The sequence below is a fragment of the Carya illinoinensis genome, chromosome 5, assembly GCF_018687715.1.
Source record: "Carya illinoinensis cultivar Pawnee chromosome 5, C.illinoinensisPawnee_v1, whole genome shotgun sequence".
In the NCBI taxonomy this organism is placed as follows: domain Eukaryota; kingdom Viridiplantae; phylum Streptophyta; class Magnoliopsida; order Fagales; family Juglandaceae; genus Carya; species Carya illinoinensis.
Genome location: NC_056756.1, coordinates 39,435,733 through 39,463,053, shown reverse-complemented (window position 1 = coordinate 39,463,053; position 27,321 = coordinate 39,435,733). Strand labels below are relative to the sequence as shown.

At 39.7% G+C, this 27,321-nt stretch overlaps 2 protein-coding genes across 11 annotated transcripts; one reads left to right on the top strand and one right to left on the bottom strand.

Annotated features, from left to right (window-relative positions):
- The first annotated feature begins 6,479 nt into the window (after positions 1-6,479).
- On the top strand, positions 6,480-8,086 carry LOC122311495. The gene is made up of 2 exons (XM_043126071.1): positions 6,480-6,771; positions 7,113-8,086. Exons 1-2 carry the CDS (start codon positions 6,601-6,603, stop codon positions 7,677-7,679), a joined length of 738 nt encoding a protein of 245 aa, XP_042982005.1. The 5' UTR covers positions 6,480-6,600; the 3' UTR covers positions 7,680-8,086.
- Positions 8,087-9,326: 1,240 nt separating this feature from the next.
- LOC122309686 (endonuclease MutS2) lies at positions 9,327-26,415 on the bottom strand. Of its 10 annotated transcripts, none has more exons than XR_006242500.1 (21): positions 26,055-26,414; positions 25,823-25,951; positions 25,122-25,289; positions 24,944-25,027; positions 24,601-24,651; positions 23,899-23,955; positions 23,731-23,813; positions 23,449-23,572; positions 23,307-23,366; positions 22,676-22,918; positions 21,957-22,037; positions 21,680-21,827; positions 15,076-15,203; positions 14,172-14,219; positions 13,943-14,073; positions 13,670-13,752; positions 12,562-12,665; positions 11,980-12,050; positions 10,917-11,221; positions 9,894-10,739; positions 9,327-9,745 (listed from the first exon to the last, which is right to left on the bottom strand). XR_006242500.1 is itself a non-coding variant. In XM_043123256.1 (21 exons), the coding sequence occupies exons 1-20, from the start codon at positions 26,319-26,321 to the stop codon at positions 10,585-10,587; spliced, it is 2,520 nt and encodes an 839-aa protein (XP_042979190.1). In that variant the 5' UTR covers positions 26,322-26,414; the 3' UTR covers positions 9,327-10,474; positions 10,559-10,584. The 10 variants fall into 10 exon arrangements, 7 of the variants coding, with proteins under 7 accessions (XP_042979190.1, XP_042979189.1, XP_042979193.1 ...); XR_006242501.1 differs by having other exon boundaries at positions 9,327-9,566; XM_043123256.1 differs by having other exon boundaries at positions 9,327-10,474; positions 10,559-10,739.
- Between the last annotated feature and the right edge of the window lie 906 nt (positions 26,416-27,321).

Sequence of the window (27,321 nt, the reverse complement as noted above, 5' to 3'; positions counted from 1 at the left end):
GGGTGGGTGGAGAGGGGGTGGCTTTCATGCGAGAGGGTGGGAGACAAGGGAGGGAGGGGCGTGGGGAGAGGGGGGGGGGTGGAGAGGGGAGATGATGGGTTCAGTGGGTGAAACTTTTCACGTAGGATGCAACGCATGAGAATTAAAATAGGAAGTCTATTTGTCAACAGACTATGGATGGCTGTTATTTGAGGTTTATTAGACTGATTGGTCTGAACTTTTTCTCTAATTATAATATTTAATGTTAATTATCTACAACATCGTGAACTTAATTTCACAAGTATCTATCTGAATTATTCAAGCATCTTGATGTAGCTACAGGCGAGCTGAGAAACCAGAAGCACTTGTGCAATAGTAGGAATTAAGAACTAGTTTATATATAATTAGGGACTCTAAATATTTTTCAACACTAGTTGCCAAATCTCCTGATCAACAATTAGGCCTGCAGCCTAGCCTGGCACAACCAAGCATGTGCTCGACCCAACCGTCCTCATTTAAGAATCCAAACCGAACCGACTAGATTCAAACGAAATAAAATCGAGTTGAACCCAAAAATCTCTCTATGATCTGTATCTCAGATATACAATATCAATGACAATAAACTAAAAATCAACTTCGATCTCAAGAAAAGACAAAAAAAAACAAAAACAAAAAACAAAAAACAAAAAAAAAAACAAAAAAGTGAAAAGAGCAACTACTTACATAATGGAAGAGCCACTTGCAGAAGGAAAATAAATAAATAAGAGAGTAAAAGGGAAACGAAAACATCGTCATCACCGTCATTAACGCCAAACATCATTCTCTCTAACAGTACTCCACTCAGTCACTCACTCAGTAACCTCTCTCTCTCCCTCTCTCTCTAGTTGTTTCTGGGTGGATGCTAGTTGGGAATTGAAACTAAACAAGCAGAGAAGAACCCTAGAAAAATTAATGGTTGTTCTAATCCACATTCCCCATATCCCCCCTTTAACTCTACTCTTTTAGCTGCTCAACCTATTCCATGCAACTCTGCCCATCCTCAAGTACATTTTTGTCAAAAATAATCCTTTTAGTTGTAAAATTTTGATCGTAAAAACTCGTTTCTCTTATAGTGGCAGTGAACGAAAATAAAGAGCTTCAACTTGGTCAGCTTTATTTTACTTTGCCGTTGAGTAAGCTGAAGCAACCACTCCAACATGAGGAAATCGTTGCATTGGAGGTCAAAGCTAGCTCCACATTAATGAAGGTATTTGGTGGTGAGAAATTTGGGTGTGGCTGGAAAGCGGTTTCTCGACATTGGTTTCTCCAATGGTTTTTCCCAAGATGTCACTAGTAACTTAAAAAATGGAGATAGGAGGCGAGGGTTCTCATCGACTTGGGATTTGGGCAGCTAGAGTCTGAGTCTGAGAATTGAAGATAAGTTTGTATTTATACTCGGACGGGTTAACACCAAAAAATAAATAAAAACCAGTTACTAGTCGGGTTGGAGACCCGATCAAATAACAATCTAATAAATTAGCTGATTTTGGTCGCGTCATTTTAATCAAGTCATAACGGTTTTTTGAATCATGTGCACAGCCCTATCAACAATCCAACTTCCAAAAGACTAGGGAATCCTACATATAATCCTGAATTTTCAGCACTTCTCAAATCATTCGAAGCCACGATTAATGCGTCAATTTCAAAATTGACTTGCACACTCTACGACACCATAAACAATCAGTACCAAATGTCAGTTTGGTAACCGTGCATATATATCGTTCAATGAACTATAATAGAGAGCGTCCTCCAATTCAATTGCAACATACACCAAATGATCTTGCTCCATTTTAGTTATTTTTCGAGTGATTAGAAAAAGAAAAATATATATGGTTAATTTTTATAATGAAAAATATTACAGGTCGGTCGCGCGCATGCTATTTGGATCACTACCCTTTGGAATATTGCATCACCCACCCTTTACAAGTACTAATGAATCACGTCTTATGTGATTACCTCGAACAACCTGACACGACAGTACTGAATATATATATATACGTACTTAGATGCATTTAATATAGTACAAATATTGGTCTGATATTAATTAATTGATATTAGAACTAGTTTTTCATCTGAACCTCGTAACATTCAAAGTGGGCGACAGGAGCCACAAAAGCATGTAGTAGCCATTATTCTTAGTATTACTATTCCTTAGCAGTACTGTCCATTATTAATTTGAACAAAACAAAGAAAGAGTACTTCTGAGAGTTGATTATTCATCAAAGAGGAAAGGGAATAGGAGTTAATTAAAAGAGGTAAGTATATGGGTGTTGGTGGGTTGGTGTTGCTGATCGATCAAGGAAAACAATACTAGATGGGCAGATTATCAGTCTCTCAGCCCCCATATATATATATACACGTGGATCCCATTTAATTACCAGCTAATTCCCTCCACCTAGCTTCCACGTAATTGGCCAGTGATAACAAGAATGATTAAATTTATCACAGATTAACGTTAGACTACTATATCTATCACAGAATTATAAAATTCAAACTCATGCTTGCCACTGATTTATTAATTAAAAAAAACTGAAAGTAAAATAAAATTAATATTTATTATACAGGTGATTGTTGTGCTTCCGTCCTGTCTGAAAATCATAGAAGACGATATTTAAGTAGTTCAGCAAATTACCTACGTTCACTGAAGCCTCTTTTATAGAATTTGTACAAGATTTACAAAATTCTACAAATTCTCATCTCTCCCTCACGTCCCTCTTTCTCTCTGTTTTTCTTTCTCCCTCAAAGCTGCTGCCACGCCCCTTGATCTCTCACCGTAGTGAGGATGACCTTAATGTTCAGCAAATAACCTCCTTCTATAGGAGGAGCCATGGGGAACAAACTCCCACAACTTTTGACCAAGAGGGAGGCTTCTTTCGGTGCATAAATTTGCTGCAGAAATCGTGTGGGTGATTTGATGGCTGCAGTTGGTACCTAATACAACAAAGTACCAAACGGTACATGTGCAGCAGCTATACATCATTTACATTCACACTTGGGTTGACTCAACAATCACCCCCTCCACCCAAGTGTGCCACACCAGACTGCTTGCAAACTGATTCATTCTTCAAATGTGCAGCTCTTTCTTTGACATGAGAGATTTCTGCTACCAAATGCATCTACAGGTACGTCTTCAAATGGATGTCCAAATGCCTCTCCAAATGCATCTTCAAATGCATTCGCATCGTCTACATCCATGGAGCTTGCAAGAAATTTTCTTTAGAGGAGATTTACAAGTGCTTTACTGTACAATCTCAACTCTCTAGGATTCTTCTTTTGCTCGAGTCCATGAGTCAGCACTCATGTACACCTTGAGCAAACTGAGCTTCGCTCGAGCCACAACTGAGCATACAATCTACCTGGTGCCTTTACAGCTTTCAAACCAGGCTCCATGATCCTACAATCACACCAATCTCCAACTTGGAGACTGGTTCTCAACATGCTAATCTCTATCTCTAGCATGATCCCTTATCATCTTTACAATTTTACAGCTCATGTCTTCAAGTCAGAAGACTAACTAAAGTGATATATAACTTTAGTTTATCACGTACAATGCCCTTAATCAACACATCTATATAGGGCAACACATCTCCCACTGCACTGGGAATCAATGATCTCGCACGGACCTTGACACATATCAGAGAACCTGTTGCTGAGGTCTCCTTCTCTGATCTGACTGACTCATCATCCTGCTATTATCTTCAGTCGATATGCCCATCTTGTGTGCAGTCTCTGACTTGCGTAATCTCCCTTCTTGCAAGATTTTTCTTCATACCGTAGTTCACTACCTTCATTTAGCAGGATACAATTTAAGGTAGTAACCACCATGGAGGTCTGATCGTCTTGGTAGTTATGTGATCACCAACTTTAGGTGTAGATATCCCTGGAACATCTGACATTTTGTTCCCATCTCTCACACCTGTACTTCATGTCGTGGTCTAGGGAGATTTCTTCAGATTTAGATGAGGAAAAGTAAAACTGACTTCTTTTGACTTGCTCATCTAATTCACACAACCATTACCACGAGCCAAGACCAATGAATCATTCGTGACATTCCACGCATTTTTGAGAAAACACACCTGAATGACTGTTGTCTTCAAGCTGTCTTTAACAGAATTGTGCACTGCAAAAAATACAACGTCTTGTATTTCTTCAGTCACCATATTCACACCATCATTCTCAGTTTTCTCCTGATTTTAGCAGTTTCTTGTGGTCTGTCTTGCCACAAACTCAAGATCTTGCCAGAATCTCTTCTGCACACCTCCTCATCTAGGATAAGATCTCTTACATTGAGAAACTTCAACTTCGACCTCTTTGCAGAATTACTTATAGCCATTCTCATGACCTCCCAACCTTTTGACCAAACGTCAAATGCTATTGGGCAACAATAGTACCTTCTGCCTTTTCTGAAGTTGAACTGTTTCTTCATCTGCACTTTGTTATTTGCAATTGGCTTTTCAAATAAAGTCACAATGAGATCCGTTGCGGTTCTCCTCTTAATAACATTATGCTCCATGAGTTGTATTACTGCCAAAACCTACTGATATAATAAATTAATCAGCATTGTCCAATGATCTGAAGTTTGCGGAGCAAACTTCACGATCCCAACTGGCTTAAATCAAGCCCAACTGAACTGAGTCTATCTCGACTCCAACTGGCTACGATCAAGCCCACAGCAAATGAGTCCGTCACGACTCCAACTAGCTACGATCAAGCCCACAGCAAATGAGTCCGTCACGACTCCAACTGGCTACGATCAAGCCCACAGCAAATGAGTCCGTCATGACTCCAACTGGCTACAATCAAGCCCAAAACAAATGAGTTCATCACGACTCCAACTGGCTGCGATCAAGCCCAAAAAAAATGAGTCCATCACGACTCCGACTGGCTACGATCAAGCCCACAACTGATCTGCAACTATGAACAGTTCAGATCGAAAGTACCGATGGCGAATCTCAATATTTCCACCGTACCGATGAGTCTGGAATGATCCAAATAGTTTGTCAGCACTATTTAATCATTGCAATTGAACCCCAACTGGCTTGGATCTAGCCTAAAATGATCTGCAACACGTGAACGGTTCAGATCGAAAGTACCGATGGCGAATCTCAACATTCTCACCGTACCGATGAGTCCGGAATGATTCAAATAGTTTGTCAGCACTATTTGATCATCACAATGGAACTCCAACTGGCGTAGATCTAGCCCAAAATGATCTTCAACATGTGGACGGTTCAGATCGAATGTACCGATGACAAATCTCAATATTCCCACCGTACGGATGAGTCTGGAATGTTCCAAATAGTTTGACATCACCATTTGATCATCTCAATTAGACTCCAACTGGTGTAGATCTAGCCCAAAATGATCTGCAACACATCGACAGTACCGATGGCGAATCTCAACATTCCCACCGTACAGATGAGTCTGGAATGATCCAAATAGTTAGAAAATACTATTTGATAGTCGAAATCGGATTCCAAATGGCTTAGACTAACCCAAAAAAGATCTGAAAAACGGACGGTCCAGATCATCTGGCGCGTGAGATGCACGGGCAGTAGCAGGGCATCTTGGGCGCGTGGGGGCTCGTGGGCGCGTGTCCCACATGCGTCTTCTTCCTCTAGCGCGCGTGAGGCGCGTGACTTGCAGCAGATGCACGCATCGATCTTCTCGGGGCGCGTGTGGGCACTTCCGACCTCCGTTTTCGATTCTGTTTACGGCAACGGATTCGTCTCGATGCGAGGAACACCCTGGAGTTGTCAAAAATTGATTTTGACCAACTTGAATTTTCAAACAGTTCGAACCAGAGCTCTGATACCAATTGTTGTGCTTCCATCCTGTCCGAAAATCACAGAAGACGATATTTAAGTGGTTCAGCAAATTGCCTACGTCCACTGAAGCCTTTTTTATAGAATTTGTATAAGATTTACAAAATTCTACAAATTCTCATCTCCCTCACGTCCCTCTTTCTCTCTGTTTTTCTTTCTCCCTCAAAGCTGCTGCCACACCCCTTGATCTCTCACCGCAGTGAGGATGACCTTAATGTTCAGCAAATAACCTCCTTTTATAGGAGGAGCCATCGGGAACAAACTCCCACAACTTGTGACCAAGAGGGAGGCTTCTTTCGGTGCATAAATTCGCTGTAGAAATCGTGTGGGTGATTTGGTAGCTGCAGTTGGTGCCTAATACAACAAAGCACCAAACGGTGCATGTGCAGCAGCTATACATCATTTACATTCACACTTAGGTCGACTCAACAGTGATCACGTCTACCAATCAAATGAAATTTGTAAGATTTTTATGGATTCCTATGCGTTAAACCATATGATCTACAAAGCCATGCGTGGTGCTAATTATGAAAACCAGCCACTTTACCCTGGTTTTCCTCTTTGTGGTATTCCCCACTTGCTCAGTCGGCAGAAATAACAGTACTGCCCTATTACGCTTATATAAGGCGCTCTCTCTCTCTCTCTTCGTCCCGCTCCAGGTGCTCCCTTCAAGAGCAGACGAAAGGGTTGGTTGTACAGAGGGACAGATTGAGAGAACGATCACGTATATTCGAGAGTACATCATTTTCAAATATATATGATAATGAAGGAAAAACATGATCTTGATTACTTGATAGTTCCTACAGGCCTTACAGTAATGTTGGCATATCACATGTGGCATCTCTATCGAATTGTGCAGCACCCCAACAAGACTGCCATCGGCATCAACGCCATCAATCGCCGGCTCTGGGTCCAAGCTATGATGGAGGTAAATTCTTTTCTTGTCCTTCTAGGTCGTGGCATTTCTTAGTACTGTTACATGCAAGGTTGATCGATCATGATGATGCATGCCGGATTCTCAAAAACATAACAAATGTGATTTCAATTTCTCACTTTAAAATTACCACTCTTGAAACAAGAAAATTTCATACGTGTGCATATGATAAGAAAAATTATAGTTGCTGTCATGAGTCCGTATAATTACTTTTGACAAAAAGTGAATAAATACTAAATTTATATAAAAAAATAATAAATTTTTAATAATTAACTCCAATCTTTTCTGAAGCAACTGCATGGTATTGACATAATATGGTTATAATACGCATGCAGGACTCGCCCAAGAATGGTGTTCTTGCCGTACAAACACTGAGAAACAATATAATGGCATCGACCCTATTGGCTTCCACCGTTATAATGCTTAGCTCCCTCATTGCCCTCTTGATGTCCAGCAGTAGCTGGGAAAAATCGTTATATCTTGTGTTTGGGGACAGAACCGAGCTTGGCTTCTCCATAAAGTTCTTCTCCATATTGGTCTGCCTCTTGTTCGCTTTCCTGCTCAACTTGCAGTCTGTAAAGTACTACAGCCATGCAAGCATCCTCATCAACGTGCCTTTCAAGAAGGTGTCATCGAGTCCGCACTATCATCATCTCGCAGCTGAGCATGTTGCCAGGACTGTGAATAGAGGCAGCTATTTCTGGTCTCTAGGTTTGCGTGCCTTCTACTTCTCTTTCCCTTTGTTTTTCTGGCTCTTTGGGCCCATTCCCATGTTGCTTTCCTGCTTTGTCCTGGTTTTCATGCTCTATTTCCTTGATGTCACACTTGAATTTGGGAGTGCGGTTGCTTGTTCTGACCATGACCACCGCAAGGATAAGGTGGCACTTGGGATGGAAACTTGAAGACGTTGGTCCCTCATGTGGTTGGCTTATGTTGCCATTTTCAAGCACTTCAGCATGGAGGGAGGCATACCTTAGAATAGCTGCACGCTAAGACGAAAGAAGAGGGTATTCCAGCCAAGTACTTAGGTTTATAGGAAGAAAATAAGCGCAATCCCTATTCAACTAAAGTTGAATTAAGTTGCGCATGATCCTGTTGTTATAGCTTGTAATAGTATATCTTAATATTAGTACCTCCTTGCATTTATGTTCAATTATTTCCGCTTTCAGATTTGGATTGATGCAACAGAAAAAGAAACGCGGTGAGAAAAAAGAATTATCAAGAAACTATTCTAATTCTTCCCCCTTTTCTTCTAGATCATGAGAACCTTTACTCCTGTAATGGATATTACTTGATTGCATGGGAACAATTCTTTCCATAGATTTTGCAGAAGGGAAAGATATATGCCTGCATAATATTCCTTGCGAGTCAATATCATAGCCCTGTTTATGACACTCCTAAACACTAATTAGCACCTCGAAGTTTCTTAAGTAGCAGTTGTCGTACTCTAAAAAAATGACAATCAAGATAAAAATTGAGTTGACAATTATTCTCACATTACTATTAATTGTAATTGTAAGGAAAATGCTAATATACATCACGAGTGTATCTTCTCATTTTGACCGCTCATATATTTATTTACTTAATGATTAAAGAAATGATTTTTAATACATTGGTGTATTTTTTTATTTTTTAAAAATATTTAAAGATGTTTAAAAAGTATAGTGGGCGGCACACTACCAGCACTCTAATTGTAATTTTAATTATTTCCAAGGGCTGGCTTGGTGGCAGTTTAAAAAGTCTCGAATGCATCAATGTTTAAGAAGCGAAGTCAAGACAAATATGTATGATGGCAGCCTCCACTAGCTATTTAAATTGCACAGAATTCATCCCAAAACTTGCGGCCCCTACTCCCTCACAAGTTTGCGATTTCACTTCAGTAACTCAGCTGGAAACACACAAGCTAGTATCAATTAAAGATACCTTATATAGCGTCTGATGTTCATCCATTTGATCATTAATCAATCATCCATTGTGATTTGTCAAAGCAACTTGGAAGCGAGAGTTAGTTATAATGCATCGCATGATTTGCATATTTTAAGTTGGAGAATTTTTGGGTCAGATATTATATAGTTCTCATGCAACGTAAATCCTATCCGAGGTTTCCAACCACCATGTGCTTAATCCCAACGCTCATGATGGCAATTAAATAACCTTAAGACTGGCATATAATCTACAAGATGTACAAATTAATAAACCATATGCACCTTTTTTTTAATTGATGCTAGGTGTTCAGAAACAGCATCTTGACTAATCTCGAGAGTGTATAGACCCATGACAATAAGTTTTTCCAAATGCACCTCGGATAATTCAAAAAGAAAATTTTTCAATCTAATAGCCCCTTAAAATTGTTTGCATCCAAGGGAATTTGAACTTTAGATTTGGGGGGAGCACACCACCAAGCCCAAGGCTTTTACCACTTGGGCCAACTCTTTGGGGTTATCAACCATATACATGACTTCCACGAACCTGTGAGAGAATTCTCAAGTGATCTAATGCATTGAGTTGGCTGAGACCAGGTTGTAAACGATGCAGTAAACAAAATGGTGTAAAAAACTGTAGTTATATTGTTTCCTTTGAGAACAAGACGGAAAGACTCACGTACCTAATCACATACAAAAAGTTAATTTATTCAAATACAAACAACTTATAAATGCTGGTGCGTCTAGCTTGTATATATTCAAGTACAATCCCAAATATGCAATAGGGAGCCACTGTCATCCCCGAACGAGAATTATATTTCTTCCTTTCCCTCCTTTTCCTTGATAAATCTTCCCAGCAAAGTGTGCCTTGCCAAAAATGCAGCAACGGCAACAAAACCGACTTTAGCATCCCAATGCAAATGTTCAGGATCTACTGTCAAAAACAATAAATATGGCCTATGGGACGCTCAACAATCACACACTTTTACAGCTTCAATCCATTTTCCAGGAAGTCAAAATAAACTTACCATCTAATATAAATTTTCCTGTCACATTTAAGAAGATATAATCATTAATCATCTGATCTGAAGACCTACCAATAGGATATATAAATGGGGTTCTTGCTGTGACATTCTTTAGATTTCTATTGTTCAACTAAATAGAAATTAAGCTGAACAGAAGTATACTGTGCACCTTTTCTTTAGCATCTCTGAGATGTCACAGTTCTTTTTTTTTTTCTGATCATTGTGAAGCCTCCACTAGCATATGGGTTTGCATTTCCAAGGATATCTTTACACTATGAATTGACTCATTGAAGTATCAAACATCTGGTTTTGGAAATTCGCATTTGAGTTTCAGAAAGTTTCTGGCCATCTATCTAATATTTCTTCCAATGGTCCCGCTCCTTGAGTACACCAGATAAAAAAGGGTGTCCAACATGATCTGCCTTCCCGTAAGGCTTGACATATAAGTCGGAAGATACCTCCATGTATATATATATACACACACATATATATGAGTGGTAGAAAGAATATACATCAACACCGAGTTGCTGAGGTCAGACAATGGGAGAAAGATTCAGTTCAGAAAGGGTAGCGGAGACTCAAACTTATAGGACCATAATGTCTTTGGAGCATGGCTGAAAATATGAGGTACATGAATTCCAAAATCCATGATGAGGATCTTCTCACCCTGTCCTTGCTGATAGATTCTGTTAAACACTTCAGTTATTGACTAATGTATGGTGAAACAAAACCAATGGTACATTACTCAACCTGTCAATGTCATATTGCTCATTTGGACAGGGCATAGAGACAGAAGGCCATCTAAGTGCTTTGCACTAGAAGAAAAGGGCTTACCATATTCAGAAGGCTAACCTTGTTAGTCATGTCTGAACATCACTGAGCTTTAACTTCAGCTTCATGTTACCAGTTTGCACAACTATTTCATCTTTAGATGGCTCCACTCTTAAAACTGTCACCCTCCTCCCAAGGGAAGAAACATACGCCATATCCCCAATCTTAGGAAGCTGAGACTTCTCTGCAACATATATAGGTGAAAGAAAATCTACTCAAACATCATTAAACGACCTTCTTAACCGATACAAGATTAAGATAATCTCTTTCTTGGAAAAAAGCTTCAGTATGGTAGGAAACTATTTCTTGCAAGCACTTTTAAACTAGAAGCAGGGAGAATCTCATAAATTCAAAAGAATACCTGATGGTGATTTCTTAATATCTTCAACAAAAGATGCACTCTTAGATGTGGTAGAAGGTTCACTGTATTCTGCTGTGTTATGCTGGCCATTAATTCCCAATGAACGCCTGCTTTTATCATCTGGATTTGGCTGTGAAGATTGAATTGCAGATGCACGACGCTGTCGCACTTTCCTGTGAAGAATAGAACGTGCCACTGCTGCAGCCTCATATATTTCACGCATCTTCCTTAATCTTAGATCGGTGCTATGTTCCATTATCTTCCTTCTTGCAACCAACAGATTTTCATAAAGATTCTTTGAGAGCCTATGGTCACAAACACAGAAATACCAAGTAGAGCATCCATCAGTGCATAGATTTTTCTGCTACTGTCAAAACAAGGCTAGCCATTTTAATGATGAGTATCAGTCATTACAAAGCAAGTTTACCAAACAGGAATTATAATTATTTGAATAAGTGAGAACCCTATGGAAAAGGCCCGTTCTTGTACCGTTGTCAGAATTAGGGCTGGTTTAGATTCATAGATGAGAAGAGGTGGTTTCAGATGAAAGTTGAATAAAATATTGTTAGAATATTATTTTTTAATATTATTATTGTTTTTATATTTGAAAAAGTTAAATTAGGATTTGAGAAAGTTGAATTGTTTATTATATTTTATGTAGGAATTTGAGAAAATTGGAATGATGAGATGTGATGAAACGCTTTCCGAATCCAAACGGGAAAGTGTTCACTAGTCCAAGAAAGATAAACCTAAAGTACAGCAAGTAGACCTCAACAAATATTCCTTCATATTTTAGAACAATGGTTTATATCATACTCAATACATGTGATACCTAAACAGTTTTCCCATCAATGTCTCTTGGCAACCGTTCTAGATGCCCAATAAATTTGATAATTGGGACACCCAATTTGTATATAGCATCAACAATCAAAATTATCAATTACATTTAAACAGGATAAGTTATGGTTTAATTAGCAGTGCTCACCACAATTCTATTTCTATAAGCGAAACTGTGGGACTAGAGTACATTAATACTTTTATTTTTTAAGCAAAAGATTCTCACAGCACATGATGTTGCACTTCCTCTAATTGTTCCTTGAAATCTTGCTTGAACCTTTCCATATCAGTTATGACCTGCATTAAAATATAACAGAAAGTATATGGGATATAGATGACATCTTGGTAATATACAGTTCGACGAATTAACTACAGACTACAGTTATCTGGCATCTATAAATGCAATCTTGAAATAGTGACAAGGGACTGCAATTTTCCAACCATAAAATATTAAACTTTGCATAACCTAATTAATTTATGTCTGCATAATGAATTCAGTTAGATGATAAATCATGTAGCCCAAGCAAAATTCCACTTTTAAAATAATAAACTCTGCTACTAATCCTATCTGGAACAACAATCAAGTCATTCTAGAACTCCTTTTCTGGTACCAACAATTAAAGAACAGATGGGAATTATTTTAGCACAGACGAGATACCTCAAGTACTTGCTAGAAGTTTTCTTTAGGTGTATATTCAACGAAGAAAAGCCAAAACAACTACACTATTCTGCAAGTTCAAAATGAAACTCTATAGACAAATGGAATCCCAAAATTAGATAAGAGAAAGTATGAGCTCATGTGCATTACCTCATCTATCTCGGCACTAGCTGCACCATATAGTTCACGAGCATTATCTACAATGGAACTGGGGAGTCCTAACCTTTCAGCAATATTGATTGCATTTGAACGCCCTACAGTAAACTATCACTCGTTGAGCTGTACTCAGTAGTTTTATCAGAATAAGATGAGATCAAATAAAGCACCTAATTGCCATTGGTTGTCCCTCAAGAAAATTAGTCTGAAAAAATTCTTAGGCACAAGAAGTGGTTCACAAATTCACAGACTTTACAATTGTTTCAAGGAGTGGAAAGAACAGTGCATCAATTTAGCCAATGCTCTCTCCTCTCTTCAGCCATTTAACTGTACATGATTTGTTTCAAACTGCATTTTCCTCAATTACAATCAAGTTTCTAGTCATAAAATAATAAATAACTGGAAGGTCTTTTTATATAACTAGAGATGCACCATTTTAACAAAGTGCCACAAGGTAGTTTATTTTTTTATGAATAGTACCGCTGAAGGTAGTAACAGGCTAAAGACTAAGTAATCACAAATTAGAAGTAACTAAATTAGTATTTGCTCATTTACCAATAAAAAAAAAAGAAGTATTTGCCATTCATGCTTCTCGTAGTAGTCACTATCAAAGTAACTCCAATTTAGGAACAAATCCCATGCACATAACACTCACACTATTAAGACAGGAACATGATTATGATTCAACTTCTTGATATAGATAATATACGATTTCTAATAGAAGCTATTATGCTATGTGGAACAGAAACATTATCACTTTTATTATCACTGTTTTTCACCAACATTGGAATGTGGTAGAAAGTGGCTGGGATCACTTCGTTGGAACATTATAAGCCATTTCCTACATACATGAGGGCTTCCATTTTGTGGAGAAATTAAAATACATTGACATGAAACTTTTCCATTAAAATATCAAACACAATTTTTTATGAAAAATAATGAACATAATAAGATTTGGAACTTTTCATCTGTTTGGGAATCGTTCTTACCTTTTTCCATCTTTTTAACACTCACATCAAAACCAGATTAAGGAGAAAAAAGAGTACGCAAAAGGAAAAGGTAGCAGCATGAATGAGAGAGGTCCAAAAGTGACGGTGAAAACCTGGTACACCCCAGAGAATCTTGAATGTTGGTTTCAAGTTGACTTCATCGAACTCCATGCATGCGTTTTCAAAGGAGTCGTTACTGTTAAAGCAACAATCTCAAGAACATGATTCCATGAATTTAGGGCAGTCAACGAGCACGAAATTGAGGAATAACTTACTTTCAATTAACTTCAACAAGACTAAATTTCCTTTCTAAACTAGACACGTTAAGCAAATGAAACTTGAGATTATCAACATGTCAGCTTGATCTTTACACGAACATTAAGTACCTGTATTTCAGGGTTTTGAGTTCACCATGATGTGTCGTAGCTATTGTCAACAAAGCACCAGTTTCAGCAAAAGACTCCAGTAATGACATACCCAAAGCTGCACCTTCAAGAGGATTGGTTCCCGCACCAACCTTACAAATACAAAAGAAATGTAATTTATATAATGTCATCATAAAAGTCAGTTTCTTATTCTTCTGTAGTTTCCTTTTGAAGCAATTTTTGCACTTACTTCATCTAGTAGCACCAATGACTGACTTGTTGAGTGCAATTGAATGTCCTGGAAGATGTTATAAAGAAATTGCATGTGACCTTTTCATATGGAAAGGTAAATAGTGTATTACATCCACAAGGAAAATCACCATCACATCCAATTATTTACTCAAACCGCAAAAACAATCAAGAGTCTATTGACCTAAACAGCTGTTCGAATTAAAGTTCATTATACCAAAATAAAGTCATTATTGGAGCTCTCAATTGTTCATGGGAATTGTACATCCTTTGATAAAAAACTGTGAAGAATAACAAATTATTGTTCCCAAGATTAAAATGCCCATCAATTTAACAAACTCTGAATAGGTAGAGAAATTTACAATAAAAAAAAAATTAAAAAAATAAAAAATAAAAAATAAAAAAAAAAAGAATAACAGTGGCTTCTATCTCAATTACTAGCAGACAATGAGCTGCAAGTAGAAAAATAAATCGACATGTACAAGCAACCTTGCAAATTCGGTAATGGGAATAGAACTGTGAAGGGATGCAGTAAGGAACATGGCAATGGTGATAATATACCAGCATTTAAAATAGAAACAAAATCAACAAGAAGAATATATTCATAAAATCACGCTATGAACCTTCGTAGCTAATGACTTCATGGCACTTAAGTTTAAAATGTACACTAACAAAAGAAACGTGATGAAAACTTCAGTACCAGACGAGCATATGGAATCAGGTTGAAAAGTCACTGATGGTGAACAGAAGATGTACAATCTGCTGATGAATTACATTGAAGAAGAGGCATATATCGAATCTTAAGCAACTTCTAAGAATTTTCTAATCTCTAGCTGGTAATGTTGATAACACATAACATTAATTCAAAGAGAAAATAAATGTTCTTTGAGATATATTATCCTTACAATTATTCGTTTCAAGTGGCCAGAGAAGGTAGATAGAGACTGGGACAAGGACTGTTCATCCCCAATGTCAGCAAAAACAGCATCAAACCAAGGGATTTTTACAGATTCAGAAGCTAAAACATGAAGACCTGCAACAATAGAAAAATGATCATGACAGTGAGGTGGTAAAAATCTCGAAATGATAGAAGAAAAACAGACTATGTAGTAGAATTATGATTGAAACTGAAATTAGTGAGAAACTCAGAGTAAACTTGGTATGTGTAACCTGAAGTAGCATTTTGGACTTGATACATTAATTCATGAAAATTCTTGACCTAGATCTATGACAAGTTGTATTTATTTTCTGTAACTGTATCAAGCTTACCACAAATGTCTAAATATCAAAATATTTAGATTGAGGAAAAAGGAAAAGACTCGAGCAATAATATGCAATGGAAAATTCTATATTCTATACTACCATCTTACTTTCATCTCACTAAATAAGATGCGGTACATTTATCACCATTAAGTGATCATTTATTGTATGCTTCCTTATCATCCAATATTGATGAATGTGCCACATCTTACTTAGTAGGATGAAAATAGGATGAGAGTATGGTGTATAGCATTACTCATATGCAATAAGTCCCTGCATAGTAATAAGTTATTAGATTTGTATTTAGAATTCCATCGGCAGTTTAACCCTTTTTCATTTAATAAATAAAATTTATTAAACAAAATATATAGGGTGCATCCAGGTACGCATGATGTATTTAAGAGAGTCCCCTATCTAGAATTAGAAAATGATACAAGAAAGTCCCGCTAGATTCTATAGAGGCTGTCCAATGGAAAAGATTTTTTTTTTGTAAGTAATCAAAATTGTATTAATTAAAGAAAAGGCTTAGCCCAGTATGTACAAGAAACTACCCCTTTAAGCGGGGGCAAGAGAGACAAGAAAATCATGGAGGGCCATTCCATTGAAATCAACAGCAATGGCCCAATTACAAAGCGTACTAAAAAACAAAGTCAGCAGCTCCTCTACTGTTCACTCCATGTCTTCGAAAGTCCTTGCATTCCTCTCCTGCCATAAAGATCACATGATACAAAGTGGTATCATCCTCCAAACCGCTGAAATCTGGGGCTGGCCTCCTATGTTGGGCCAGCAGGCCAAAGCTGCCGCCACTGTCCCCGGCATAGCCCAGCCCAACTCCACTCTACTTAGCACCTCATCCCACAAAACCCTTGCAATCTTGCAGTGTAGTAAAAGATGATCTACCGACTCGCCCCCTCCCTTACACATACAGCACCAATCTTGCAGTGTGGGACCCACCATAACCAGTCTTCTTGTTGATTGCTCGGCCTCATAGAGTACAAGAGACTATAAAAATCCACTAAGCTATTCATCTCCCAATCTTGCGCCGCCTTGCTAAAAATTATGTTCCAATGAAAATGTCCCCCCAACAAACCCATAACCTCCGCTACTGAAGCCTCTTTATTGCTGGCAAATTGATAAAGAGAGGGGAACAACTCATGTAACGTCGTATCACCACACTAAATATCTTTCCAAAATTTGATCCTGGTACCATTCCCCATCTGAAAACGGGCGTGCCAACATAAGACTGTCCAACCTTTCCTGATATGTTTCCACAACCCCACTCCATCAACTCCTCTAACTTCTTTAGTACACCATCCCCCCCATAAATCTCCATATTTGCATCCAATCACCCCTCACCATAAAGCATCCGGTTCCCGACTATATCTCCACAGCCATTTACCCAAAAGTGCCTGATTGAAAGTCTTCACATTTTTTATACCCAGACCACCCTTAGAAAAAGGACGACACACCGTTCCCCACTTAACCAGATGGTACTTGAACTCTTCCCCCAAACCGCCCCACAAAAAGTCTCTTTCTAATTTCTCAATACGGCTTGCTACTCTTGCTGGAATAGGAAAAAGAGATAGGAAATATGTAGGCAAATTAGATAGAGTACTCTTAATCAAAGTGAGTCTTCCTCCTTTCGACAAATACATTCTCTTCCAACTCGCCAACCTTCTCTCGATTTTTTCAATAACTGGTTCCCACAAGAGAGGCGATCTTGCCCCTATCCCCAATGGAAGACCCAGATATGTCAGCGGGAATGAAGCTATCTTACATCCTAGCGATCGAGCCAGTTGTCGTAACTGTGGCACTCCTCCAATAGGTACTATCTCGGACTTATCAAAGTTCACTTTTAATCCAGACACTGCTTCAAAACACAGAAGCATTGCCTTCAACGTCCGCACCTGACTCTAATCTGCATCACAAAGGATAAGGGTATCATCTGCAAAAAGTATATGAGATATATTAATAATGCCCCTCTCCTGGGTTCCAACCGAAAAGCCGCCCACCATGCCATTCCGACTTAAAGCCGACATCATCCTGCCTAGTCCCTCCATCACAACAATAAACAGTAAAGGCGACAATGGATCACCTTGTCTCAGGCCTCGTGAGCTATGGAAGAAGCCAGCTGGGCTCCCATTTAACAATACAGAGAACTTAGCCGTTGACACACACCATTGAATCCATGATCTCCACTTCTCCCCAAAACCACATCTCCCAAGAATATATAGTAAAAAATTCCAGTTTACATGATCGTATACCTTCTCCATATCCAGCTTGCAAATGATTCCATTACCACCATTCTTCATTCTACTATCCACACACTCATTTGCAATAAGTGCCGCATCAAGGATTTGTCTACCTTTCACAAAGGCATTTTGAGGCTTAGAGATAAGCTTCCCTACCACTTCACTAAGCTGGTTTGCTAATACTTTAGAGATGATCTTGTAAACACTACTAACTAGGCTGATGGGACGATATGCATTTACCTCATTAGCACCCACCTTCTTTGGGATTAAAGCAATGAAAGTTGTATTTAGACTTTTTTCAAATTTTCCAGCCACGTATAGTTCTTGGAACACCTTCATAATATCTTCCTTAACCACATCCTAGCATTCTTGAAAAAAACCCATAGAGAACCCATCCGGCCCCGGAGCCTTATCCTTAGCCAATTTTCGCACAACCTTCGCCACTTCCTCTTCCTCAAAAGCCCGTTCCATTCGACAAACATCACTCTCCCCAATGGAGTCAAAGACCAAACCATCAGGAAGTGGTCGCCAACTCATCGGTTCGGTAAGGAGTTGTTCATAAAAGCCAACTAAATGGGCCTTAATAACACTTTCTTCCCTGCACTCCGTACCCTCAATATTCAGCATCTCAATATTATTGTTTCTCCTATGAGAGTTTGCAACCCGATGAAAGAATTTGGTGCAACAATCTCCTTCCCTAAGCCACAAAGCTCTTGATTTTTGCCGCCATGATATCTCTTCCATCAGGATAATTCTCTCCAGCTCCTCCCCCAACAATTTCCTCCGTTCTACTTCTACTTGGGTAAGGGGTCTAACCTCTTGGATCTGCTCAATTTCCTGAATCTCCCTCATCTTTCCTTCTTTGTTTTCCCTCAGATCACCGAAAGACTGTGTATTCCAAAGCTTCAAATCTCTTTTTAATGCTTTCAACTTGCTAGCAAGGATAAAACTAGGAGTACCCTGAAAATGATACGACACCCACCATTGTCTTACTCATTCCACGAAACCTTCTGGCTTTAGCCACATGTTCTCAAATTTAAAATATCTTCGCCCACTTCTCAACCCTCCACAATCAAGCAAGATAGGCCAGTGATCTGAACTAATGCGAGGCAGCGCCTTTGCCAGACATCAGGAAAATGGCTTTCCCATTCCGGGGATATGAGGAAACGATCAAGACGGGACCACGTTTGATTGTTAGCCCACGTGGCGGGTCCCCCAGCTAAGGGCAAGTCTACCAAATTCAAATCAGAGATGCACTCGGAAAAGTCAATCATAGCTGGCCGCCCCCTTCTATTACCAAAAGACTCACTTGGGAATCTAGTAACGTTAAAGTCTCCCCCGATACACCAAGGAAGATTCCACCAACTATGCAGACCGGCTAGTTCTTCCCACAAAAGTACTCTGTTATATCCAAATTAGGCCCATAGACACCTGCAAAAGCCCATAAAAAGTTGTCTGACACGCTCTTAAACAAGCATGCTACTGTGTACCTCCCTATGACCTCTTCCATTTTTTCCACCACTCGCCTATCCCACATGACTACCACTCCACCTGACGCCCCGTTAGAGGCCAAGTAAACCCAATCTACATGGACACCACTCCACAAGCTTCTCACAAGTCGCCTATCAATCAGCTTCATCTTGGTCTCTTGCAAGCAAACAATGTCTACCTTCCACCCCCGAAGCAAGTTCCTTATCTGCAATCTTTTCGTAGCCTCATTTAGTCCACGGACATTCCATGATACAATTTTTGGTTTCATGGAGAATGGGCTGGCCCCTTCCCTTTCGACCTATTCCTACTAGAGCTACCCTCAGTATTCAAAGACCACATCAACCGCTTAAGCTCTCGCTGTTTTTTCAAGACGGATTTCCGTTGTTGTTGATGCCCTGCTTCTATAACTGTCAACAGGGCCATAAACTGTTCCTCATATCCCTCGCACTCTAGTCCCACTACTTTTTGAATCTCCTTCACCTTATCGAACACCCATCCGGAAACTCCAGAATTGATAGGAAACAAAAAATTTAGTGGTGTTAGGTCCACCTCTCTAGTTTCCTCTACCCCAGAAAAAACAGTCAAATCCAGTTGTTCCATCAAAGCCAGTGCGTACTCATCATCAGTGGACAACCCTTCTAGAGACCCCTCCACTTCCGAGTCTTCCAAGCCTTCCCCATCCCTTGCCACCACCTCACAATCCCCCACAAGTGAACCAGAATGAGCCACCGGCGCTCCACCAACCTCCAGGGTCTTCACAGACGCAAGCACCTCTTCCTCTATGTTCACAGAAGTCATCACATGCTCATTCACCTCGGGAATAAGTCCAGAAAGCTTCGTCGAAGTCTCTGAGCTCCTCATCGGCATTTTCTGGGTCTAAAGAGATGCACCCGACCCTTCCTCTCGTTGCGCCGTGTCCCTTACAAGGTCCACCTCCATCACATGCTCATTCACCTCGGGAATAAGTCCAGAAAGGTTCACCGGAGTCTCCGAGTTCCTCATCGGCGTTTTCTGGGTCTGAATAGGTGCATCCAGCTCTTCCTCTCCTTGCGCCGTCTCCTTTACTAGGTCCACCTCCATATTCCGGCCATCCCACACCTGCGTGCCGTCGTCGGAAAGGTCCACCCTCATTGCCGGCACAGTCTGTTGCTCCTCCGACGTCTCCCCTTCCGGCAGCAACACGGCCGGCGTTGGTGGCTGGGATTCGGGTTTTTTAGAACCCGTTAAAGTCTGAACCTTGCTTACTGGGTCCACGGGCTGTGCCCCACCCGTGTTCAACGAGGCTGGATCCGTCAGTAATGGGCCTTTGTCCCGGCCCAAATCTCTTGCACCCATATTAGGCCTTTTGCTAGGGCCCGGCAGCCCATAAGATTTATTTTTAACCACAACTGCCCCACCCGACTGCCTGCCTCATGTATCCGTGGGCCCTTCTCCCAACCCACTCTTTTCGGCCCACTCACTTCCTTCCAGACCTCAACTCTTCCTTTTTTCACTTGGGCCTTGTCTTTAAACAAGCCCAGCCCTTCAAACTCAGCATCCCTACGGCTACAAACACAGCCTTCCTTATTTCGCCATACAAAAATCTTCAAAGTCTCCATCTCCCTCTGCAACTTTCATACTTGCTCCTGTAGCTCTTCCATTTTCCCACACGCAACCCAGTCTTCCCCCCTGCCACCTTCTGAATAATGTACTCCTTGAGGAGCTCGAGGCAACTGCTTGTCAGAAAGCCTTACTCCATCACTTGGTCCCTGCCACCCTCTACTTCCCAACACCTCCCTATACGTCCGTGTCTTCCCCGCCAGAGGCCTTTCACCGTGAAGTCCTCCCTGTGTCCTCTCCTCCTTCAGCAGCTCCCCCAAGGCCTCCTTCAGTCTCTTCCATCCTTTCCCCCCATCCCCTTCCGGGAAAATGATAAGCCTCCTTCCTCCACCCTCTTTGTATTCTGCCACCTCCAGAAATCTACCCCTACTGTTGGAGCGTTTTTGAGCCAAATAGCAGGAGGATCCCTCTCGAATGGAGCTGTAGAACTCATCCTTCTCCCTACTCAAGCAACTCTCTAAAGCCTTACACAGCCACTGTAAAATGTTCTGCTTCACTAAGAGTTCCTATTGCCTCTTCCAATTTCTTTCTATGATGCGAAGCTGGGCTCCCTCTTTTACAAGAGTGAACAATTTTGAATCTATTCCCACCTCTCTAAAAAATCCCATTGAAACCAACTCACAATACCACTAATCTACTGAACTTTAACCAGATAATCAGACCTTGACAATAATCAAACCAACACACCAGCCTACATTTTAGAGAAACTCTCTCTAGAATCTCTCTCTAACCAGATAATCAGACCTTGACAATGCCTCTTGATTAGAAAAGCAAATGCACGGTAATTTCTGCAAAAAAACTAAAGTTCTGCCTAGGAAGATTTCTTGAAAAATAAATCATGTTAATGTTTAACTGGAGGTTGGCAGATAATAAGAACTACAAAAACTAAAAGAAACGTTGCATCAACCTGATTTAGCCATCATAGCTGCCAATCCAACAGTCTTTAAGCAAATGGTTTTGCCCCCAGTATTAGGGCCAGTTATGACCAAGACCCGAGTTTTATGATCTACAAAAAAGTCAACTGGAACAGGTTGAGCTTGTTCTAGCGCGGTAACCTGACAAGCAGAAGGGAATTTGTCTTGAAACAAATTATCTGACTATCATCCAAGATGCAAAATAACAAATGAAAAATACTTTAGGAAACTGGTAATAGGAACTTCCAACCCATATTAGTGAAAAGTTACCTGCATTTCTAAGGATAAAAGATCTATATCTGTATCTCCCTTTCGTGCTATAATCTCGCCTTGCTTTTGCCTCCTGATGTCCTGAGGAAAAGAACGTAACTAAGGCCTGGTTTGGTTTCACAAACCATCTCAACATCCAAACACCATTCAAACACCAACATTTTTCATTTTCAACTTTTTCAACTAATCATTACCTAATTATTACACCTTTTCCAAACTTCCAACAAAAAACAATTCAACTTTTTCAAATTCCAAAACAAAAATAATATTAAAAATCATATTCTAATCCTCTTTTAACTTTACAAGTTTTTTATTCAACTTTTTCTCTCTCCTTTCCCAAAACCCCATAAAAATCTTAACTCAAACCATTTCACTACTATTCACAAATTATCTCATTACTATTTACATATTTCTCATCTCATCTGTGTAACTAAACGAGGCCTAATAATATCTAAAACATCAACTCTTTGCATAAACCAAAACATAAAGGTGTAATAACTGGTAGCAACAACCTGAAAATATCTTTTTCCAACAAAGTCAATGATCGAAGCATTTTAAAAATAGATAAATTCTAATCTCAGCATGGAGTACTTTACTATAAATTCATGTACCAAAATCCTAATCAGGAACAAACCCCCTTCCCCCAACAAAAAAATTAAGTAAATAAAAAAAGTAAAATAGAAAAATAAAGGCAGTGGCTTTAGAGTCCTATAACTTACATTAGTAGCATTACTGACATCCTTCCTGGCCTTCTGCAAAGTTTGCCGGTGCTGCTGAAGCAATAAAGGGTTATAAGTTTTTGGCAGATACAATGTCCACTCCCTCTTAATCGGGTAAGCCGCCTTTGAAGATTTGATCCCTGATAGGGATGCAACAGAACCAGAAGTGCCGTTGCCTCCAGGGAGAAATAAATCAGGACACGTGCCTCCAAATGAAAGACTATAGGTTGCTCGAGCATTGACCTACATGTTAAGGAATCACCAATCTTTGAGGACTTGCCAACTAGAACAATCCGATGGTTTGTGCATGCACACACCAATCTTTGAGGCACTAACCTCATACAGAAATAGAAAGGAAGTTTTCTTGCCTCTACACAATATTATTGCTTTCTTTTTCCAAACTTAAGTCTAAAATTCCATAATAATTGCTAAATGGATTCACTACTTGACTTAACAAGACCATGGCTCAAACTTTATAGGCTGGCTAAAATACTCTCATTTTCTTTTCATGCAACTCATGGCATTCAGAAAGAAAGTGCATAAAGTAGAGGAGTTCGTTTCTTCTAAGATCTAGAGAGAGAGAGAGAGAGAGAGAGGGAGGGAGAGGGGAAGAAGGGTATCAGACACCTACCACATCCAGCCGAATTATAATGTTCAATAACTGCTCAATGGCATCAAGATCCATTTGCATCTGTGCAATAAACAGTGACATGAAAACACAATAATGTAAATATTTTCGAATGAAAATAATTATCATACAATAAGACAAAAACCTTTTCTGACAGCATTAAGAGCACATCTGCCTCAGCCTTTGCTGCCGATGCCCTTGCTTGCTGCAGTTCATCATTCAAAGGAACAGCAGAGAGTGGTTCTACAATGCTTCCTGTGACTGAACCACTAAAACAGTATACACCTCTCAGGAAAGGGTTATAATGTATGTGGATTATTTAGCAAACTAGGATTCCTTGTCATCAAGAAAAAAAATTCAAAAAGCAAACCCAAATTGTTTGCATGTGCAGTGTTGACTGAAATTTATACAACAAAATTTTATGGACCTGGATAACAGTAGACCCTTAAAACTTGTCAGTCGATCAGCCGCTGATGTTATACACCACCGGCCATCAATGTTACTCACTTCCTGAACCAGTAATACTCTATTTAGTAGGAAGACAAGGGAATAATGAAGATAGAGAGACATAGACTTCTGATCTTATGGTTGTTACCAGAAATGATGCTTCACTCTTTTCGTTCCTAATTAGGCTCTCCATTAAATGATATATCTGAACAGAGAAGACAACAACAGATTCTTAAGATGAAATTGTTGATAACAATCTAGAGAAATGCTGATTTTAAGCTCTTGGCCAGAATGATAACAATGAAAAATTTCTTGCAGGTCCTGCCAACAACTTATATGCCTGAAAATAGGACCCAGAGGGCGGTCCAGCCCTTAAGCAGTTCAGACAGGCACTGCAGAGTTCCCAACAAGCTGCTTGACTCTTGCTTGGGCCCTTGGATTACCTACCTATTCATAAATCTTTTTTTTTATTTGTAAATCCTATCCATAAACCTTAATTGCTAACAACAGAAAGATCAATGATAGAAGAGCTCCCCAGCGTCACTACAATGCAAAATCTAAACTCAACTCAACCAAACTGTTAGAAGCAATATTAAAAGTTTCAAGAAACCACCATTGACGCCCGTGATAATGTTCCATGCTGACAAGAGAGACATTGGTATGGGTGGTTCTATGTTCAGGGGCAAGATGGTTAAAGATATCTTCTGGCTGATGGCTGCACTAGACTTGCTTTATTAAGTACTACACTTAATATGCTCATTAAGTACTACTCTTGATAGCCCTCCTCAAATAATGGCTGGTGACACCTAGAAGTTTCCCTCTAACATTTGGAAAAAATATTTGATATTACCTTTCTCTCAAGCATCCTCACTCGATCACGTGCATGTTTCAGCATTGAACTCTACAGTGAACAAAATTTGAAAACCAAACTAATAAGATTACGGAAATCAACACTGATGAACCAATAATAATTTCAGCAGGAAAAATGACAAAGAGAACCTATCAAAACTTGTATCGCAGCAGAACAGGAATTATAAAAGTTTCAAAAATGTTTTGCAACAAAAACACAGTTTGGCTTAAAAATTAGAAAGGCATCACAAAAGCTATCTCAACTATAAGAATCAACAGAATTGCACCACCGAAATATGTATAATGGCAATGATGGAAATTCTATGAGGTAAATATGTACAAACCGCAGAGTCCTTAACCGAACCATCTTCATCAATTACTTGCAATATGAATTTCACTAATGATCGATTTATAACCAATCCCATTATCTGCATGCAGAGGAAGGGAGAAGTAAGGCCATGAAAGCATTCAAAAGATAGGGAGATGGTAGGTTCTTAGGTTCAATCTTAATGCTCCAATTACATCTTCTGTGAGAGGCATGAAGCGTCTGTACCAATCTTCGTCTTCCTTGATGGCAGCTTTTAGATTAAACTGCAGAGTGTCAGCAAGCTGTAGCAGAGCTGCAACAGCCATAGCCTTATTTCCATCCACCGGTAAACTTCTCCGTGCTTGTAGGATAGCAGATTTCACCTTCAAGGACAACATAGCAAACACTTGGAGGAAAGGCATGAATGGTAAAAAGGGAAAACATTCACATATTTTTTAACAGAGAAATAAGTAGTCTTTCATTTGCAAATGTTGAAGAGTTATTCTGAGAAGGTGTTTTGATTCATGAAATTAAATAAAGAATCTTAGGTTCATTGCATTCATTAGTTTCTTTTTTATAACACAAAATAAATAATAGAAAAAGAAGATAGCCCACTATTAAATTCCACAAATTCTAAAACAATCGTAACGGTTTCTCAACGAACTAGAATGAACCCAACTCTGGACAAAAGCTGGATAAGGCCGTGCATGGATTCATTAAATTCGACACTACATGTATGACCGAAAGCCACAATGAAAAGGCTGCCTTTAAGAACAACCATTTTGTATCTGCTCAACTGAAACTCAGTAATACTAACATATCGACTGCGAAGAGATAAATAAAAAAAAATTAAAAAAATTAAAAAAAATAAAAGAAGAAGAAGAAGATAGCAGCGAAATAAGAACAGTGCCCTCACAAGAATTGCGTCGATGCCTCCGAAGTCCAACCTGCAACCACCGTGCTTGTGCATTTCCACGGCCGCATTAGTCTCCTCCAGAAGCCTCAGGCTTTCCTCGTAAGTCTGATTCAGAGAGCACAGCTGTGCCTAACAAAGGAAAAACAGAACCAAATGCAAAGAAAATTTGTCAAACAAAGCAAAAGAATGAACATTGAGGACGAAACAGACAGATGGAGAGAAAGGGAGAGACTTTTGTAGCTTCGCGGCCCAAGGAAGTGCCGGCAAAGGATGCGACGGCGTCGCAGAGACTGCCCCATTCTAGAACTCTGAGACTGTCGTGGTGAACCGAGGATCTCTTGTTGGTAGCTTCGTCGTCGTAGGTAATAGAAAGATTTGCGGAGACGGGGGCTTCTTTGAGGAAACATGGGTATTTGAATCTAACGGATTTGATGATAGTAATCGGAAAAACAGAGACAGCGATGGTGTTGGGATTTACAAACAATGCGCAGTAAGCCATTCCCCCGTCTCTCTTTGGGCTTTTGCTACTGAAACCGTTGGTACGTGGAAGAGATACCTGGATATAGATACTAGAAAGCAAAAAGTGTGGCTAGATTTACCGTTTTAGAGAATTTATTAAAATATAAATCATTAATTGATCACCAACCGGTGGCCGCCGATCAACCGCTACATTATGTAATGGCCATCGCCCTTAATCTGGCTACCATAATGTCACCACTTAGGTTTTTTTAAAGAATTCCTTAATCTTCTGGAATTTCTTAGTCTTTTGTAATCTTGTAGAATTATGTGGAGTATTCTAGAATGATGTAGAACCCCCTAAGGAATGGCCTTTTAGACAATTCTAGAATAGTAATCTAGAAAGTTCTTTACCCTTGAATTGGTGACAAGTGTCACCATCCTAACCATTCTTTATACCAAGAGTTCTCTATAAATAGAGGGGCTCTCATTTGTGTAAATCACCAAACAATAAGAGAAATAAGTTCTCTAGAGCTTCTCTCTCTATCTTCTCTCTCTAGTTTTATTCTCTATTGTCTTGAGTCATTTAGAAGGCTTACTTAGGAGCTTTGTGGCGAGAAAGCCTCCTAAGGCCGCACAGAACGTGTGAAAAAATTCTAAATCCGTGACAGTTGGTATCAGAGTTATCCAGGTTGGGATGGCAGATCCAAGCGAGATCACCATGGAGCCCCAGGAGACACGAAAGAGCAAGAGGTCGAAGGACTCAAGCTCATCTATGGAGTCTCGTCTCGATGGCATCGAGAGAGCCATGGCCAAGATTGAGGAATGGGATCAGTCTCACAGGGAGGTGAGCACTCTTGACAACACTGTGACGAGAATGGAGGTGGCGGTAGCGGATGTCAGAGACCGACTTGACATCTTGGAGCAAGGTTTGGAAGAGTTAGGATTGGAGGGACAATCCGAATCGCTCAAGGAGTCCATTCTGAGCGTCGTCAACCTCACCATTGAGGCACAGCGTGTTGAGAATGTTGCTTTCCAAGACC